The 20,787-nt window shown below is 42.1% G+C and overlaps 1 protein-coding gene across 1 annotated transcript; it reads right to left on the minus strand.

Moving 5' to 3' along the window:
• Positions 1-439: 439 nt before the first annotated feature.
• Positions 440-20,204, minus strand: LOC129838675 (calcineurin subunit B type 1). Its single transcript, XM_055905807.1, has 6 exons — positions 19,964-20,204; positions 13,564-13,603; positions 3,801-3,977; positions 3,409-3,468; positions 2,970-3,154; positions 440-2,693 (listed from the first exon to the last, which is right to left on the minus strand). The coding sequence occupies exons 1-6, from the start codon at positions 19,964-19,966 to the stop codon at positions 2,646-2,648; spliced, it is 513 nt and encodes a 170-aa protein (XP_055761782.1). The 5' UTR covers positions 19,967-20,204; the 3' UTR covers positions 440-2,645.
• Between the last annotated feature and the right edge of the window lie 583 nt (positions 20,205-20,787).

Genomic DNA, 20,787 nt, shown 5'->3' on the forward strand with positions numbered 1-20,787 from the left:
AGAGAAGGAGCCATTGTGAGGACACAAGGAAACTATTTTTGAGATTCGCCCACACTCAATAGCAACTTTTTTGTTCTTATGCTGCCATCTAGTGGTCAGTTGAGTATAACAATAACACCCATGACCATCTGTGCATTCTGCTCCTGCTTGGTTGAGTGCATTTTTCAGTACAATAGAATTAGGTTGTCCTATTATGAAAACTGTGCTGTACATGTGGGGATACTAATCATCAATAAACACATTTCCCCTCCTACTTTCATAGGACAAATATCCCTTTGCTGCTGGTCTTTTAACAAATCGGCTGGCATTCTATTAAAGCGCATTCACACTTATTCTGCAGCGTGCTATCACAACTGCATACATTCTAACTGAAGCCTCATCTTGCAATGGCCATAATGCACACAGTACATGTATTGTCACACAATTCACAGCCTCTAACAACTTTCAAATCTTTTATTTCATAGATGAAGTTTCAATGGTTCCCACAGCAGATGCAGCATGCAGAGATGGATAAGAAGAAAAGTCAAACCTAAGACTGAAACCGTTTTTGCCTCCAGCCTATACCACCCCATAATAAAACACACACACACACACACACACACACACAGATCCCTTTCATCCAATAGTGGACATATTTAGCACAAACCTAAAAAAAAAGAAACTAAGGAGGGAGTACTAATACCGTGTGTATAACAAATATCTGTAAAAAAAAAAAAAATAAATACAAAAAATTACAGGGAAAACACATCTTGAATGGTTTCCACCTGAAACAGAGTTGGTAGTCTACTCTGGGGCATAAGTGAAGCTTTGCTAGAATAGAAGTGACAGAGATATCCAAAAGATTATAGTTGTTTAGAATAACAGTTACATGTAGTGGAGTTACTTTTAGTCATTTCCATATTAATTCAACATTTACCAATATTTTTTTTTGGCAACATCCATATATATGTCATTTTCATTCATGTTATAATATATTAACATTAAGATTCATATGTAAACAGAGCTTTTCAAAAAATGGATCTACATGCACAAAGAAAGAAAAGGGGGGGGGGGGGCTCCGTGTCATGCAAGCACATCACAAGACTTTGGGGCCTTTTAGGATCTGATAAGAACCATCGTCGTGCGGCACGCCGGCGAAGAAAACAGCGGCGCGAGGTTGGCGGGCGCGTGCGGCACAGGATCACGCACTTGATCACCCGCCCGTTGGTGCATTCAGTTGAGCAAAAAAAAAGAAGAGCCTCAAACTGAAACACGTTTAATTACATAAAATGTATAGATACAAATAAAACCTGTTCTGTCTTGTCCCTTATCTCTGTGTAAAAAAAAAAACATTGGTAGCTTTGTAATAAAATGCCCTTGTTGGTTGCATCTTCTCAAGAAAAAAAAAGAATGGTCAGAGGTAGGGAGGAAGAGGGACAGCACACCTGTGACCTTGCACTATTACGTCAACTCACGGCAAGAGTCCATACAATGTTTGAGAAACCGAATTAAAGACGTTCATGAAATAAGCAAATTACATTGTCGAGAAGGCAAAATGTGTACGTTGAAATCAACGCCTCTCATAAGCCTAACCAACTTAACATCCCTCAATGTCCCAACTATAGCCTATTTACTGTAAGTTACCTCAGCCTGTAGTTAAAGTTGGTAAATGCAACATTTACCATATCACAAACATTTAAACCAAAAGCACTCATCTCTACTTCTATATGATAGTCTGTAACCAATCTTTATCTGTAACTTAACATGGCTGACGTTAAAGCAATAAATACAAAACACATAATATTCTAACGGCCTGTGATGTCATACCATCCAGAATGAAGACTTGCTTTTTGTTGGAATAAGAGACTAAGGTGAAAATGATTCACATAACCAACCAGTGACTCAAAAAAGACTTGTCCTTGAAGTAAACCGTAAGCTTGTATGTGCATAAATGTAAATATTATTTTCTCTAATCTACTGCATCTTCAAAAGCAAGATGATAGATGTCCCTGACAATATAAACATGTATAGTGCACAATCCCCCTTATTAAAAAAGCTGTCTTACATGATCTTAAACTTAGCTGTTGAAAATATTGAGTGAAAGTAGAAGGAAAAGCATTAGCCTTAAATGTCAATCGGATTGTTTGAATCGTGCAGTGTGCACATTGAAATAAGCAATTCTACCGAATTTTGATAGACGATATATACCATTATATTCAACCGGTTTATAATATGTTCTGATTGGCACTTCATGCTCTATTTTTGTGTTGTGTTTAAATCAAGTACATCACAGTTAACTACAACCCCCCCCCCCCCCCCCCCCCCAAATCCAAGACCAAAATAAATATGAAAAAAATCCCACCTGCCTCAAAATGAAAGAGAAACACACTAACCTTCCTCCACCAAACTGAAATACTCACTCAAAGATAAAAAGCTGTCCTTCAGGCTCTTAAAGTGCTACACCGGGTTATTGAGAGAATTCATGTTCAATAACACTTACAAATGGTTGGCTTCAGAAGGCTCGGGTTGGAAAAAAAGGTGGCTTCACAGAGAAAAATACTTCCATTGAAAAATACACAGAGAGCGTTGCTGGATGACGCCTTGAGCAGATCCTCAGAAATGGAGAAGAAAGCGAAAAGGTGTTTTGAGGGGGCCCGTGAGGTCAGTCACACGTCCACAACCATCTTTTTGTGTATGTCTAATCCTCCCACGACCTAATGGAAGACAGAGGGGCAAGAAACTGTCAGACGCAACAGACACCTTTGAATTTGAACACAAGTGATGTACTGTGATCATGGCAATATGATTGCGGCATTTCAGAAAGTTCTGGAGTTTTTTTGTTTGTTGCAGAAATCCTTGTTGGAGGATTCCTTCCCTACTGGTTCCAGAAATCCTCCAAATGAGATTTCTCAAAAACTTGTGAACATTTTACGGAAAGTTTCAGAAAATTTGCAACCCTACCAGAGTAAAACGTTGTTTCTTCGACTCACCGCACAAAACTCCTCGAAGGATATTCTCCCATCGCCGTCTTTGTCTGCGTTGATGATGGTTTTGTCAACAATCTGCTGAAGCTGGGTGTCCTTTAAGTTGTTTCCCACCATCATCTTGAGGACCTGGAAGAGTTCTCCATTGGATATGTAGCCATCCTTGTCCATGTCATAGATCCTGAAGGCAACTATACGACAAGGGAAAGACGGAAGATTGGGTCAGACCTCTATTTGAAAAGGTTTTCAAAATATGCACATTGAGGGTTTTTGAAGAACCTCTGAACATCTGAGAAGGTGGATACATGTTCATACAGGCAATCAAATCACAAACATTTGCTTTATGAGCTCAGAATTGGTGTATCAACAAAAAGGTGGGTAATCATTTTAAAATGGAGGAAACTTCACAGTGAAAGCAGTTGAGATTTGTTGGCATTATACTTACAGCGCAATTTCATCTCTTTATCACCTTTGACACTGAACTGGGAGACACCCTCAATGAATTCTGTCAAAACAATGTAAAGCCATTTTGAGTCAACCAACAATTAAAAGGACCGTAACAAGGACAAGAATACACATCGGGTCGTAATTCCATTCCCTCAGTTGTATAAGAGCTAGAGGGTGCTTTCGAGGAAAATGCCCAACGGCACGACAAACTCTTTCACAACTTTTAAAAGGCATTTTCTGATTTAAGTAGGTCAGCATAAAGTCATATTGCAGGCTAACACTTACTAGAAAAAAAAACATTATACATTTAAGCATTTGGTTGATGATTTAATTTCAAGGTGAAACAGCACCTATCGTTATCCAAGGTGAACAACCCCATATCAGTCTTACCTTTGAAGTCGACTTCCCCATTGCCATCTGTGTCAAATATATCGATTACTCGCTGTACAAGGGGATTCTGTTGGAGTTCCGGTAAGGACATAAACTCTTCCACGCTCAAGGAGCCAGAGTTATCTAGGTCGAGTTTCTTAAATCTCTTTCCTAGCCTCTTAATCTCATCAGCATCAACTGAAATAGAAAAGGAGAGAGCAAGAAGGGCAGAATTTAAAAAAACTGTCCTATTCACATATAGGGGGAACAAAACTTACACAGCAGACTCCATTTTATAGGGTAGCTACCACCACCACTGGGTTTCGGAAGCAAACTTTCAGCACATGGGGAAAAGAAAACAACGGGTCGGGCAGGCCCGGCCACTTACATCTGCTGTTATGGTCCTTTGCTGCCTTTAGAATCGATTCACCTGTCCCCGATTGATTCTTACCCGATTTCTTGCGAGCGCTGGCCATAGCATAGCCGTCCCAAGCTACCGCCCACCTAGTGTAGTTTGATACTGGTGGCCAACCTTGAGCTACAGTAGCAGCATACCTCTCGGTTCCCCACTCTAAGCTCTTTCACTGTGTCATGTGACGCCTCCTTTACACACTAATCACTGGACTGATATCCATTAATCGTAACGTGGACACAACAGCATGAGGTGGACTTAAGTGTGAGCTGTAATGAGGGCGGGACTTCACAGAATTAACCTTTCCCCCGGTGCTGCTCTGTGTACAATGCTTGATCCAGTTCTCCGTTTAGCGTTTAAACACCATATCATTTTTTAAAAAAACGTTTAATTCGACATACACTACCGATCAAAAGTTCGGCTTAGAAATGTCCTTGTTTTTGAAAGAAAAGCACATTTTTTGTCCATTAAAATAACATAAAATTGATCAGAAATACAGTGTAGACATTGTTAATGTTGTAAATCACTATTGTAGCTGGAAACAGATGATTGTTAATGGAATATCTACATAGGTGTACAGAGGCCCATTACCAGCAGCCATCACTCCTATGTTCCAATGGCACGCTGTGTTAGCTAATCCAAGTTTATCATTTTAAAAAGGCTAATTGATCATTAGAAAACCCTTTTGCAATTATGTTAGCACAGCTGAAAACTGTTGTTCTGATTAAAGCAGCAATAAAACTGTCCTTCTTTAGACTAGTTGAGTATCTGGTGCGTCAGCATTTGCGGGTTCGATTACAGGCTCAAAATGGCCAGAAACAAAGAACTTTCTTCTGAAACTCATCAGGTCTATTCTTGTTCTGAGAAATGAAGGCTAGTCCATGCGAAAAATTGCCAAGAAACTGAAGATCTGGTACAACGCTGTGTACTACCTTCACAGAACAGCGCAAACTGGCTCTAACCAGAATAGAAAGAGGAGTGGGAGGCCCCGGTGCACAACTGAGCAAGAGGACAAGTACATTAGAGTGTCTAGTTTGAGAAACAGACGCCTCACAAGTCCTCAACTGGCAGCTTCATTAAATATTACCCGCAAAACACCAGTCTCAACGTCAACAGTGAAGAGGCGACTTCGGGATGCTGGCCTTCTAGGCAGAGTTGCAAGGAAAGAGCCATATCTCAGACTGGCCAATAAAAAGAAAAGATTAAGATGGGCAAAAGAACACGGACATTGGACAGAGGAAGATTGGAAAAAAGTGTTATGGACAGACTAATCTAAATTTGAGGAGTTCTGATCACAAAGAACCTTTGTAAGACGCAGAAAGAAATGAAAAAATGCTGGAGGAGTGCTTGACGCCATCTGTCAAGCATGGTGGAGGCAATGTGATGGTCTGGGGGTGCTTTGATGGTGGTAAAGTGGGAGATTTGCACAGGGTAAAAGGGATCTTGAAGTAGGAAAACTATCACTCCATTTTGCAACGCTATGCCATACACTCTGGACAGCGCTTAATTGGAGACAATTTCCTCCTACAACAGGACAATGACCAAAAGCACAGCTCCAAACTATGCACAAACTATTTAGGGAAGAAGCAGTCAGCTGGTATTGTGTCTATAATGGAGTGGCCAGTCACTGGATCTCAACCCTATTGAGCTGTTGTGGGAGCAGCTTGACCGTATGGTACGTAAGAAGTGCCTATCAAGCCAATCCAACTTGTGGGAGGTGCTTCAGGAAGCATGGGGTGAAATCTCTTCATATTACCTCAACAAATTGACAACTAGAATGCCAAAGGTCTGCAAGGCTGTAATTGCTGCAAATGGAGGATTCTTTGATGAAAGCAAAGTTTGAAGGACACATTTATTATTTCAATTAAAAATTATTATTTATAACCTTGTCAACATCTTGACATTTTGCAACTCATTTCATGTATGTTTTCATGGAAAACAAGGACATTTCTAAGTGACCCCAAACTTTTGAACGGTAGTGTATATGATAAATATTCCAGTAGTTCGTTAACATGATCAACCTCGCACTAGTATTAAATCACCTGCTGAGTCTCATTGTAAATTATTTCTATCAGTCCTAGTGGCAAAATTAATATCTACAGACTCAGTCTTTTGCGTCAGCTTTATTTGACAGTTACAGACAATCCCAAGTTTCTCTCTGACCCGATATGGGTTGGGTTTGCTGAGCCGCTCCTCTGGGCACCTCAACATGCCAGTTGTGTCTTAGTCAGCAGCGTTGTACCACGATGACAGGCTTAACAAGTAGGAACCAACTGCTGCCATAACCGAGACCCACCACTAGATGTACCACAACAAGTGAGTGGGGTGTCACAAGAACTCCAATAATACTATGGTGGCTGTGTGTGCGCTGCCAATAGAGCACTACACTGAAAACTGATGCCATTTTACATCTATATATGTGAGCATTCTCTTGGGCTAAGCATGGCTAAGTGGCTGGCCTATATGAATGAACTGGCTTTTATGACACGGACAGCTTAGTTTGCGGCCATTAGATATTTCCCAGTCACCCTGAATTCCTGTTGTAGGGTGTAGACAACACCGTTAGCAGCACCGTACGACGTGGGCAGGGCATTGCTCAATAAAGACAGGAAATCCCCCAGATTCCTCAGTGCCAGGGGGTCCTTCAGTTCCAAACGCTGATTACAAGGTCAGCATTCATTCTAAAATGATACATATAGAAACTAAATCAAACAAAAGGCTTCAATTCAACTCCGGCTAAAGAGAAGTAGAACATTTATTTTTAAAGTAGTCAATTTTGCTTGGTTCTTGGTTAATATTCATGCTTGCTTCCAGCTAGATGGATACAAAAGCATTTTTCTTTTACAAAACACTAGAACCTGTCCAATTTATACCACACTTGTTTTCGGCAAATAGCCTCTTGGAGAAGTAGGCTTCCCTAGACGGAAAGACTGGTGAAGTCAAATGGTAGAAAGTAGCTAAAGAATTGTTGGAAACACAGTGACGTCGTGTCAAACCAATCAAATGCCTTGCTTGGGCGGAGCTCCAAAAAAGGTGCCCACTTATAAATTCTCATTTTTTTTGTACAGCGTTCAAGCAGAGAAGTAGTAATGCCTTCATCGACTCGATTGTGTGTATAGAGCACACTTCTGGCAAAACATCGTTCAGTTTTTACTCTAGGGTCTCTTCGATTTTATGCAATGTTGCAAACTAGCATACGGAACAACTCTCTGCAAAATGTGTCCTACCAAATTGGAAAACAAACAAGCACCGCCTTTCTACAGGCATACGGGGGCAGGGTTCTTGAAATCTAACATCCAATCAAAATGTTGCCGCTTAATTAAGCGGCCCATTCTAGGCGTTTTGGCTAATAGAACATTTTGGATGGCTACGTGAGACTACCAGGCAACAGGTGCTTAAGCATTGGTAATTTCATATATCTACACCAAGAACCTTATTCACTATATGGAAAAGTAATTGAAGACAAATCAATATAAGCCAGAAAGTGATCCTTATGCACTCTTTTCCAGCCCCCAAAATCCCGTCTGTAGTAGTCCAACATGGAGACAAAGAAGGATGCCATTGAAAATCATTTTAGTTAATCAGCCCATTTTAGTTAAACTGATTTAACGTACAACTTAATACATTTCAGCGTTGATGATGGACTAACTCTTGTATACAAGTTGCTAGACGAACTGAGAAAAGATTCAAAATACCTCAATAGCTCCTCCCCTGACACAACCTCTTTAGTGGGTACACAAAAATGCAGCTGCAGAGGTACAGGCCCCAACAGCACTGCATTAATTCAATTACACAGGCACAACAGCATATACCAGACAGCGCTGGGTACCACTTTGTCCGTGTATACAATCCACGAGTGTAGCTCAAATAGATAGAGGGAAAAAAGTATTTATAGCAGAGAGAGAGAGAGAAACACCCCTCACTCCACACACACAGCTAAACGGCTGGTGCTGCCCTCCCCCCGGGAAACCCCTAGCAACAAGGAAACCCAGCTAGCTAATATACAGAAGGGGGGAGGGTATTTTGAGGGCTGCAGTCAGACAGCCAGCTGGAGAGGCTTTCAACACAAACTGAGCTGCAGAAGGAGACAGTGTGCTGCATTCACATAGGTGTCATCATTCGGCTCACTGGGCCTCATCTCCCTCACAACCAATGACCACACATACACAACAGCTAGTAAGCTAATGCGGAAGCCAGTGCAGTCAAGTGTGCGCTTGAGAGTTCGAAGACTGTCTTCGAGCCCTCATGAATCAAGCCCCGGTTATGATATTTTAGGAACAGGGTTACCTCCACAAATGGGTTTATCAATAATTTGTTATGTTAGTGTTACTAGCATTCAGGCAGGTGTCAAGATTTGGCCCCATAAGAGTCTAAATAGTACTTTTATAGTAATTCTAGACACTGGCTTGCTCTAGAGACCTGTAAACAAATAATGTCCCCCCTTAGAGAGATATAACAGCTACGCAAGCTAGCCAACGAGCTAGTCAACATCACACCTATGAACCAAACACGCATCTGAAAAGAGGCAGATAATGAGCCAGTAGCGGTGACTACGTTGCCATTTACGTGAAGGGCCTACGATGAGTGCCATCTCAATGGGCTGCCATCTCTCTTAATTCACTGCCGCAGAAAACACAACCCCTCCCACATGTGGGCAAGTCACACCGATGATCTTACTGAAAAAGCACCACCCACTGGGGCGCATCAAAGCACTGCAGCTCTCCCAAACAGCCGAATAAATACTCTCAGCTCTCTCTCTCTCTACAACGGCTATTCCCAAACTACGTGCAATGCCGTCGGGGGTAGGCCAAATAAAAATGTGATTCACATTTTCAAACAGTCCATTTAGATTTTCCAACGGGGCTAAATATTTGGGTGCAAATTCTCTCTCTCGCCAGAGTAGCCTCGTTTCACTGCCAAAAATTTAAACCATCTAGTGTTCAGCGAAATAACAACACAGTGTCAAATACAGGTAGCCTAGTAAAATAATTAACATAATCACATTAACCGTTACTCTCTCGCGGGAATTCCACTAACAGTCAGTATGTAGCCAAACATAGCTGCTGCTCATTCCGTTTGGTCGAAAATGGATGGTTATTTGTGGTTAAATAAGGCCCGCGTCCATAGAGACACATACCAGCTCTACTGGTAGTACTGCTACTACCAGCAGTACTACACCTGCACCTGTCGACGACACAAGTTGTTCTGCTTCCACGAGCACATCCAATGTTAGCATCAGTAATCCTACATAGCTAGCCCAGCTAGCATGGACACTGTCAGTCGTGAATCTGATGCAGCCGAAGAGCTACTGCCCCCTTACCCGGGAATGCACCCAACAACAGACAGGGACGTTGGACCATCAAAGAGGCGCAAATATAATGAGAACTACATTGATTTGGGGTTCACTTATATTGGAAGTAGTGCCTTTCCTTAGCCACGGTTTGTGATATGTGCAAAAGTACTATCTCAACTCGATGAAACCTTCACTCTTGCGTAGATATTTAGAAACTAAACATGCCAGTTTGAAAAATAAGCCACAGGAGTTTTTTGGAGCGAGAATTAAGACGACTTTCGAGTAGTAAGACATGTATAAAAGATACCATTAATAAGAAATGGCTAAAAGCGTCTTATATGGTGAGCTACAGAGTGGCTAGGACAGGCAAGCCCCATACTATTGTGGAGGACTTAATTCTTCCTGCTGCCGCGGATATGGCTGGGACAATGTTGGGGGGAAAGGCCAAAAAAACAATAGACAATGCCTTCATCAAACAACACTGTTTCACGACGCATCAGTGACATGGCAGGAGATGTTTTGAAACAATTACTGCTTCGAATACAAGCCAGTGAATTCTATGCGTTACTGCTGGATGACTCAGACGTGGCGGTCCTGGCACAGCTCCTGGTATATGTCCCTTACGTTTATGGGGGGGTCAATTAAGGAAGACATCCTCTTCTGCAAACCACTGGAAACCAGGACAACATGACAATATTTTTTTAAAGTACTGGACAGCTTTGTTTCATCAAAATGGACTTTTGTGGCCAAGATGTGTTGGTATCTGTACTGGTGGTGCAAAAGCCATGACAGGGAGACATAGTGGAGTGGTAACGCGCGTGCAAGCAGTTGCTCCCGACGCCACTTGGGTACATTGCAGCATCCACCGAGAGGCTCTTGCTTCCAAGGGAATGCCTGACAGCTTGAAAGACGTTTTGTACACTACAGTGAAAATGGTTAACTTTGTTAAAGCAAGGCCCCTGAACTCTCGTATTCTCTGCACTATGCAATAATATGGGCAGAGACCAAGTAACGCTTATACAGCATACAGAAGTGCACCGGTTATCAAGGTGCAAAGTATTGACACTTTTTTAAATTGAGAGACGAGCTTAAAGTTTTTACTGACCATAATTTTCACTTGTCTGACCGCTTGCATGATGACTGGCCTATCTCAGTTTTTTTCTCACCTGAAAGATCTGAATCTAGGATTACAGGCACTCTCCGCAACTATATTCAATGGGCGGGACAAAATTGAGGCTATGATTAAAAAGTTGGAGCTCTTCTCTGTCTGCATTAACAAGGACAACACACAGGTCTTTCCATCATTGTTTGATTTTTTGTGTGCAAATGAACAAGTTTATGGACAATGTCAAATGTGATATAGCGAAGCACATGAGTGAGCTGGGTGCGCAATTACGCAGGTACCTTACCGAAATGGACGACACAAACAACCGGATTCATTATCCCTTTTATGCCCTGCCTATCTGAACAAGAGAGCCTAATCAAAATTGCAACAAGCGGTTCTGTGAAAATTTAATTTAAATCAGAAGCCACTGCCAGATTTCTGGATAGGGTTGCGCACAGAGTATCCTGCATTGGCAAATCACGCTGTTAAGACACTGATGCCATTTGCAACCATGTACCTATGTGAGAGTGGATTCTCGGCCCTATCTAGCAAACACTAAATACAGGCACAGACTGTGTGTGGAAAATGATTTAAGACTGAGACTCTCTCCAATACAACATTGCAGAGTTATGTGCATCCTTTCAAGCACACCCTTCTCATTAACCTGTGGTGAGTTATTTGTTAATCCAAAATTGTGAATAAGGTTTTATATGTAAGATGGCTAAATAAAGAGCCAAATTGATTATTGTTTGTGCCCTGGTCCTATAAGAGCTCTTTGTCACTTCCCACGAGACGGGTAGTGACAAAAACTCACACTCATTCTTATGTTTAATAAATGTATTGTATAGTGTGTGTGGCAGGCTTACAATGATGGCAAAAAAACAACATTTGAGAGTGTGCTGACCCTGGTGCTAGCTGCTGGAGGTTGAATGTTTGAAGGGGTACGGGACAATAAAAAGTTTGAGAACCACTGCTCTACAATATATGGGAAGTTAGTTTGTCTTGATGTGCCGGTTTGTAGCTCAATTTAGATGTTTATTATCTCGTTTTATACACATAATGTTTTTGGGATTGGAATGTGCCTGTGTGAATATGTGTACAAAAAACAAGTAAATACAACCTGTCTACTATATAGATGCAGACACTTATAGTTTGATGAAGAACAGATCATGAATTTTTCAAAAGAACACGGTGGCCGTCTGTGTATATACATGCATATTTGTGTGTGTGTGTGTGTGTGTGTGTGTGTGTGTACCCATGCTGCACCACCATAGCTCTCAGGGAGGGGAGGTGAATAAACACTGACGAGTCTTTTTACTCTCGATGCATCTCAAATCGTTTTGATACAATACAATTTACTTCAAAGGGCTAATTGAGGTGCTGAATGACCTGAGCAGGTCCGTTGTTGAACAGTGGGTACTACTACAGAAAAACAGAAGTCTGCAACTCAATTGAAGGTGTTAAGCAGGGAGTCACCATGTTGTTTTCTTGATGCAAAAAACAGTCTATGCAGGGCCAGTAGAGTTTTGTCTTTTAAGCCACAGGTTCAGCCTTAACGCTCCGAGTAGAAGTTGCCCCTCTGATAGAATTAGCTTCCCCATATCCAACCTTCACCATTCGGGATAAAAGACTGAACTGACCAGCATTCTAGGGGTCCACTAACGAACGCCCTGACTAGGGATCTGGGTGACCTACCAGTGTTCAGACCCTGCCAGTTCGGAGCGCACAGCTGATTTAAGGCTGTGCGCCTTCTTGACACGGTGAACAGCTGCCCCACGCCCTGCTCCCAGGAGGGAGGGGGGGAAGAGACTCCCCAAAATACCCCACTGTGGGGAAGTCCATCGGCTGGCTGAGGTTTGAGACACCTGTCGAAGTCTCTTGTTTTTGATTGTCCTGCAGGTGCGCAACCCAGACGTGACTCTGTAAACACAGGTGTGTTTTAATGATGGAGGTTGTGTCAGCTGGTCCATGGGACCCCTAAATCAACTCCAGAAAGTTTAACTGTCTACTTGTACTCTACGTTATAGTCAGGTCTCTCTCAAAATGACTGAAAACCGAGCATTTGGCATTTGCTTTTCCAGTCAAACACATTCTGTAAAAGACTGGGCAGGGAGAAACAGAGAGAGGGAGATTGTTCTGGGTTTCAAGGCAAGTAAAGTAAAAAGTGCCGTCGTAAATCACAGTCCGACGGCCACCCCTATGACACCTAGCATAACAGCTCGTTAGGGAGGTGCAGAGGTGGGCCCCCTGCGCCGTTTTCCCACCCCCCCCCCAGAACACACTCGACACCGGCCAACATTGACGTCCGAGCTCCGGCTCTGCACGCCACAATCCTCCACAGGAGGGAGTTCCTGAAAAAGACCCTGAAAGTTCAATCCTGAAACTCTAATTAGCCCCCTTTTCTCTTGAGGGGTGGGGGGGATTGATGAGGGTGGAGGGATGGTGCAGCAGAGCGACAAACCAATTAAAAATGGAATATAACTCAGACTAAAAATAAATAAGGCTCTCCCACCAGCCCTGAAACTGACCTTTATGAGGGGGGAGGCATTTTTAGATGTGGCAGCAAAGTGCTCACGCCTCCCAACAGCATCTGAGACTGGGTCACACTGTAAAGGGCTGAGGCCTGAAGAATGCAGTATAGCGTGTGGTGATGTATATATTGGTCTGCTCAACGTTGGCTGTCATATTGATTCTCCCGGCCGGACCAGTGTCCCAGATTTATGTGAACTGCAACGTCTATGGTAGATTCTGGCCTTTGAGGTGACTGGGCGGTCACTCTTTAAAACCAGAGACAATGCAATCCCATAGCCTAAACTTTTTGACGTCAAAATTGTTCTCAATCAATGCATTTACATGCATTCATTTTTATGTATTTACATGCAGAAATTAAGATGAATCTCCAGTCATTTCTGAATATTACATACAGGGCAGCCCACAGCTGATATTGTTGCCAGCGATAATCTAAAATACTTACAGTGTGTACACATCTCCAAGGGATAACTTGCTTCGTTTCCCTAGAAAGAAAGAGGAAAAATTGTGAGAATGACGTTACAACTTAATGACAGGAAACCATAACATAACATTTACCATTAAAATCTGTATTTTCTTCAAATATAGGAATTATGTTGCTATAATAAGATGGCATTTGCACCAAGGGTCTGAAATATTGTCATTTACCATTGCAACAAGTCTCCCTGGACAGACCAACTTAGTCACTAAGACAACGGGGAACGCTATCTAGGTAGTTGTGTGGGGGGGGGGGGGCACTGGTTGTTGAGTGGTGACAATCTCACGTAAAGACCCGATTGTATACTACTATATCAACATTGACACATGAAAGTGATGACATGCTAATATGTTGATGTGAGCTTTGTACGTTAATAGGGAAACAAAATGAACAGACTGGTACAATATCCTGCCACCTGCCCCTAAAACGGCAGGTAGATTTGAAACTCGTTCTCGGTCCATCCCACTCTAGGCATTCTGTTTATCCCTAAGAAGTGGCATTCTCCATTATGCATGAGAACAACAGAATGAACTGGATTCCGCCAGAGCTGGAAATTAGGGCAATCTATTGCCTTTGCCTTACCGCATCTCTGTGGGTCATAAACAAATTGAAAAAGGCTGAGAGGAAGGCTTTGACTTCCTCATTAGATAAAGACTTGGGCCTTGACTGAACATCTAGCCAAAAGGGGGCATGGACTATCCTAAATGCCTCAAAATAACTATCCATTTAAATCAAAGTTAAAACATTTTAGCGCATCATCTCCTGAATATCTTAGAGCACTTCTGTGGCTCAGTTGGTAAGAAGCATTAGCAATGCAAGGGTCATGGGTTCAGTTCCTGCTCGGGTCACATATACAGTGCATTGGGGACGTATTCAGACCCCTTGACCTTTTCCACATTTTGTTACGTTACAGCTTTATTCTAAAATTCAATCTACACGCAATACCCCATAATGACAAAGCAAAAACAGGTTTAGACATATTTGCAAATGTACCTTATTTACATAAGTATTCAGACCCTTTGCTATGAGACTCGAAATTGAGCTCAGGTGCATCCTCTTTCCATTGATCATCCTTTAGATGTTTCTACAACTTGGAGTCCACTTATGGTAAATTCAATTGATTGTTTCTATCCAAATCATGTCCACATACACCTGTCTACGTATATAAGGTCCCACAATTGACAGTGCGTGTCAAAGTGAAAACCAAGCCATGAGGTTGAAGGAATTGTCCATAGAGCTCAGAGACAGGATTGTGTCGAGGCACTGATCTGGGGAAGGGCACCAAAACATGTCTGCAGCATTGAAGGTCTCCAAGAACACAGTGACCTCCATCATTCTTAAATGGAAGAAGTTTGGAACAACCAAGACTCTTCCCAGAGCTGGCCGCTCGGCCAAACTGAGCAATCGGGAGAGAAGGGACTTGGTCAGGGAGGTGACCAAGAACCTGATGGTCAATCTGACAGAGTTCTAGTTCCTCTGTGGAGATTGGAAAACCTTCCAGAAGGACAACCATCTCTGCAGCACTCCACCAATCAGGCCTTTATGGTAGAGTGGCCAGACTCCTCAGTAAAAGGCACATGACAGCCCGCTTGGAGTTTGCCAAAAGCACCTAAAGGACTCGCGGACCATGAGAAACATGATTCTCTGGTCTGATGATTGAACTATTTGGCCTGAATACCAAGCGTCACGTCTGGAGGAAACCTGCCACGATCCCTACGGGGAAGCGTGGTGATGGCAGCATCATGCTGTAGGGATGTTTATCAGCAGCAGGCCTGGGAGACTAGTCAGGACCAAGGGAAAGATAAATGGTGTAATGTACAGAGAGATCCTTGATGAAGTCCTGAGCGCTCTGAAGCAGGTTCTCAGACTTGGGTGAAGGTTCACCTTCCAACGACCCTAAGCACACAGCCAAGAAAATGCAGAAGTGGCTTCAGGACAAGTCTCTGAATGTCCATGAGTGGCCCGGCTAGATCCCGGACTTGAACCCGATCGAACATCTCTGGAAAGACCTGAAAATAGCTGTGCAGCGACGCTTCCCATCGAACCTGACAGAGCTTGAGAGGATGTGCAGAGAAGAATGGGAGAAACTCCAAATACATGTGTACCAAGCTTGTAACATCATACCTAAGAAGACGAGGCTGTAATCGCTGCTAAAGGTGCTTCAACAAAGTACTGAGTAAAGGGTGTGAATACTTATGTAAATGTGATATCAGTTTATTTTTAACACATTTGCAAACATTTCTACAAACCTGTTTTTGCTTTATCATTATGGTGTATTGTGTGTAGATTGATGAGGAAAAAAACAAATCAAATCAATTTTAGAATAAGGCTCTAATGTAACAAAATGTGAAAAAAGCCAAGGAGTCTGAATACTTTCCGAATGCACTATATACTAAAAATCTATGTACATTAAGTTGCTTTGGATAGAAGTGTCTGCCAAATGTTATACTGGCTAGCGAGGTTACATTGTGTAAAGCCACACATCAACCAGAATGTGCTGATGAGGACTCTGGCAGATCTGAATCAGGATTTCAAGCTGAAATTCATTTTCTCTGTGATGAATAAAAAACAGCAAAAAGTAGGATACCTGTATCGACTTGCTGCCGACCACAAAGCCCGTCATAACCCAAGACTGATCATTGACAGCCAGAAAGACATGGCCATGAGTCTTTCCATCTAGCTAAGCTTGGGATACAATACCAACAAAAACATGGCATGCATATAGGCTCCATATCCCATCATTTGAAGTCATAAAAGGAAATGTCAAGAAAAGCATCATTCAATGTGTTTCAAGACCAGGATTTTAGAATTAGGCTCAAACATGCAGTGCATGTGACTAGTCACTACGACTGGTGTACGTTACTTTTGGTTTGGCGAATAGCAAAATGTAATTTCACATTTTCTTAATTTTATAATCGTCTAACCTCAACTCCAAGAAGCCCATACTCAGTGTTTTCAAATCACTGGCACAGTAGTGTTGATGCTGCAATAGTACTGTGCCTCTGACTTCAGGTCACACAGAGCATTAAATTAAAGTGGATCGAGGGGTTTAGGATTACACCATTTACTTGGTGTAAGGTCATGTCTGTGTGGTGGGAGTTGTAGAAGTAAAGCTAGTTTTGTAGTTATAACATTGCAAAATGGTGGGACGGCAGATGGGTGGGATTTTGGCCTAACTCAACTGTGTAATTTGTACCACAAACATAAAAAGAACAATGATCTTGTTACTTTATTTTCAACATCCTTCCCTTCAGGCAACTCATATGTCAAGAATCAATTTTTTTTTTGTCTAGGCCTATTCAACATTGTTACCAGTTAGAACTCACATTACTACAACTGGGTTTGGAAAGTGAGGAGTATTTTCTTACAAAACCATACCCTTTGTTTTATCTAAAACATCTGTATTAAGGGTTAAGAAAAGGCAAGCCAGTCTCCTGATACGCATTGTATTGAAAAACTGTTACAGTATATGCCAAGGCTGGTAGTAGGCTACACATTTTGCTTGTGAGCAACATGACAGCATTATCTGTCAAGCGCTAAGAAACTTCAAACATTTTATGAAAATGTGATATATTGCAGCGATAGCCTAATACACTTGACTTCAGCACTTTTCACTGAGATCCGGCTTACAATAGGAATGTGGTTTCAAAGAGACAGCTTGAGTGTACAATCCATCTACCAATAGAATCCATTTAAACCAAATCAGCGTCATCCCGAGTCCTGGCTGCCTACAGCGACAGCCTATAGGAGTATACAGTACACTGAACAAAAATATAAAACGCAACATGCACACAATTTCAAAGATTTTACTGAGTGACAGTTCATAATAACGAAATCAGTCAATTGAAATAAATGCATTAGTTACTAATCTATGGATTTCACATAACTGGGAATACAGATATGCATCTGTTGGTCAGATACCTTAAAAAATAAAAGTAGGGGTGTGGTTTCCAGATACTGAAAACCAGTCAGTATCTGGTTTGACCGTCATTTGCCTCATGGTACGTGACACATCTACTTCGCATAGAGTTTATCAGGCTGTTGATTGTGGCCTGTGGAATGTTGTCCCACTCCTCTTCAATGGCTGTGCCAAGCTGCTTGGCGAGAACTAGAACACTGTTGTACATGTCAATCCAGAGCATTCCAAACATGCTGAATGGGTGACATATCTGGTGAGATGCAGGTCATAGAAAAACTGACATTTTTCAGCTTCCAGGAATTGATCCTTGCGACATGGGGCCATGCATTATCATGATGAAACATGAGGTGATGGCAGCGGATGAATGGCACGACAATGGGCCTCAAGATCTCGTAACGTTATCTGTGCATTCAAATTGCAATCGATAAAATGCAATTGTGTTTGTAGTCCATTGCTTATGCCTGCCCATACTATAACCCCACCGCCGACATAGGGCACTCTGTTCACAACATTGACATCAGCAAACTGCTCACCCACACAACACTATACACGCTGTCTGCCATTTGCCTGGTACAGTTGAAACCGGGATTCATCCGTGAAGAGTACAGTTCTCCAGCGTGCCAGTGCCATTTGAAGTTGAGCATTTGCCCACTGAAGTCGGTTACGACGCCGAACTGCAGTCATGTCAAGACCCTGGTGAGGACAACGAGCACGCAGATGAGTTTCCCTGAGACGGTTTCTGACAGTTTGTGCAGAGATTCTTCGGTTGTGCAAACCCACAGTTTCATCAACTCTCCGGTGGCCAGTCTCAGACGATCCCGCAGGTGAAGAATCCGGACGTGGAGGTCCTAGGCTGGCGTGGTTACAGATGGTTGATGGTTGTGAGGTCGATTGGACGTACTGTCAATTTCTCTAAAACGACGTTGGAGGTGGCTTATAGTAGAGAAATGAACATTAAATTATCTGGCAACAGCTCTGGTGGCCATTCCCGCAGTCAGCATGCCAATTGCACGTTCCCTCAAAACTTAAGACATCTGCCGCATCGTGCTGTGTGACAAAACTGAACATTTTAGAGTGGCCTTTTATTGTTCCCAGCACAAGGTGTAAAGAGTGTGCTGTTTAATCAGCTTCATGATATGCCACACCTGTCAGGTGGATGGATTAATCTTCGCAAAGAAGAAATGCTCACTAACAGGGATGTAAACACATTTGCCCACAACATTTGAAAGAAATAAGCTTTTTGGTAAATTTGGGGGTTATTTTATTTCAGCTCATGAAACACGGGACCAACACTTTACATGTTGCGTTTATATTTGTTAGAAGCAATTATTCAGATCCTATAGGGTATTTGTGGTTGATGCATTTGTGCTTTTCCTGAAACCACTATGCACACTTGGTCTGAGCTAAACGCAGGTGTTTCAGAAAGGCCGGTATGCATGCTTAATAATCAAGTGGCCTACAAACCCCCCATACATGGGCTATGCAAGTGCAAATTAATGTAGGCCTATGACTGTTGGAAATTGGGAGGAACAGGAAATAGTAATAGGTCAATATTTTTTATTGGAACTGATGCAAATTGATATGACTTGAGGTAGCACTGAAACTGTATCTGGTCTTCTGCAATGTATGTCATTTTAAAGCCATTTCTTCAGATCCCTGTACCAGGACTGGTAAAAAATAAATTTAAATAATGTAACGAGAGGTTATATATAGAAAATGTAAGATAAGGTGGATCTTTGGGAAGCAATTGCTTCTTCCTGGAAATGTAGTTTAACATTTATAATGTGACTTACTAACTATAACGGTCCTGTTCTTTAACACATTTCCATGTGGAGTTAGCTAGCTGTATTGATTGGGGACCACCTTAACATACGGTGCAGCACTCGTAAGTGACAACCAGGAAAAGTGCCCATTTGCTGTGGCTATGTTGTAACTAGTGCTCGTCCAGCCTAGTTGGACTTGCGTTATAAAGCGGAATATTGCCGATACAAAGTGAAAAGCGCATCTAATGTATGCGCAAATGGAAGGCGTGACAGCCTATCGATATTGTTAGCGTTGCCTGCTCGCGGGTTCGGAAACGAGACGATGTTTCACGTTTCCCCCACGAGCTCGCGCCATTATTCATGTGCCTATAGCTTAGCTAACTGGCTAGGTGGTTGATTTAGCTACTTGTCACACATTTGAGAAGTCTCAATATAGCTTTTCAGAACTCACCAGAATGCGATAAATCACCAAAACACAACGTTGGCCAAATTGTCATATATGTAAACATGAAATTGTGCGTGCAAAAATGTAACGCAACAAACGCTTTCAAGCTCATTTGGTCGGAAGAATAGTACGTAGTGCAAGCGAGATGTAGGAAAGGCTTGAGAGCTATGCATGCGTATGGTGTAAGATTTTGTACACATTTGGTTCAACACTAGAATAGTAAGCTATAGTTTTCCTTACCATTCTGTCGGTTGGGTGTCTTCACCTGGTGAGCAAGGGAAACAATTTGAAAGGACGACGTTGCACAATCAATTAAGACTATGTTTCAGGGAAATATTTCTAGTTGTAATAAATATAGACCAGCTTGACTTGCTCTCGCCTTTTCTCTTTACGGATGACGGATTCACTGCAGTAGCTACGGTGGAACCGCAGAGGAGGTTGTGTTGGTGTAGAGAGCGAGCGAGGTTGAAAGGCGAATAGGGGGAGGTGCGACTATACAGTGCATCCGGGTACTCTGTCTATTTCTTTTAATGTATGTATGCCAACCATGTATTGTGACATTTATATAAAATTGTAGCCTATCCATCAATACATTTTTTAAGCGATGAGTTTAATGCTTTTCGACGTAGGCCTATGTCCTCATCCAGTTTCTAAACGTAGACCTATGCAGTAATGTTTAAATATGTGGAAAAATCGACCAATGAATATGAATGCCACACCTACGGACTTGCCCTTAAAGATGTTTGGTTGCAATATTGACTATTGCAGCTCTCTCTTTCACAGGCATGAATAGCCATACTGTGCTAGATTTAAAAGATGAGGCCTAATTTTTCTAACTGATTGGAATAGGATGTGCAAGTGGGCATGTGAATAAGGGAGCTTACACTGCTAATGAGGACAAGGAAGCAATGGCACAACTGTAGTCTATAAGCAGGCTTCTGAAATGAGACATGAATCATAAACACTTTCAGTGTAATTAGTGTCTTCAATAGGACAATTTAAACAACAGCAACAACAAACTACTTATTCCAAATATTGCACAATTATGTTAATCAAGTACGCTA

This window comes from Salvelinus fontinalis, chromosome 3 (genome assembly GCF_029448725.1).
Source record: "Salvelinus fontinalis isolate EN_2023a chromosome 3, ASM2944872v1, whole genome shotgun sequence".
Taxonomy (NCBI): domain Eukaryota; kingdom Metazoa; phylum Chordata; class Actinopteri; order Salmoniformes; family Salmonidae; genus Salvelinus; species Salvelinus fontinalis.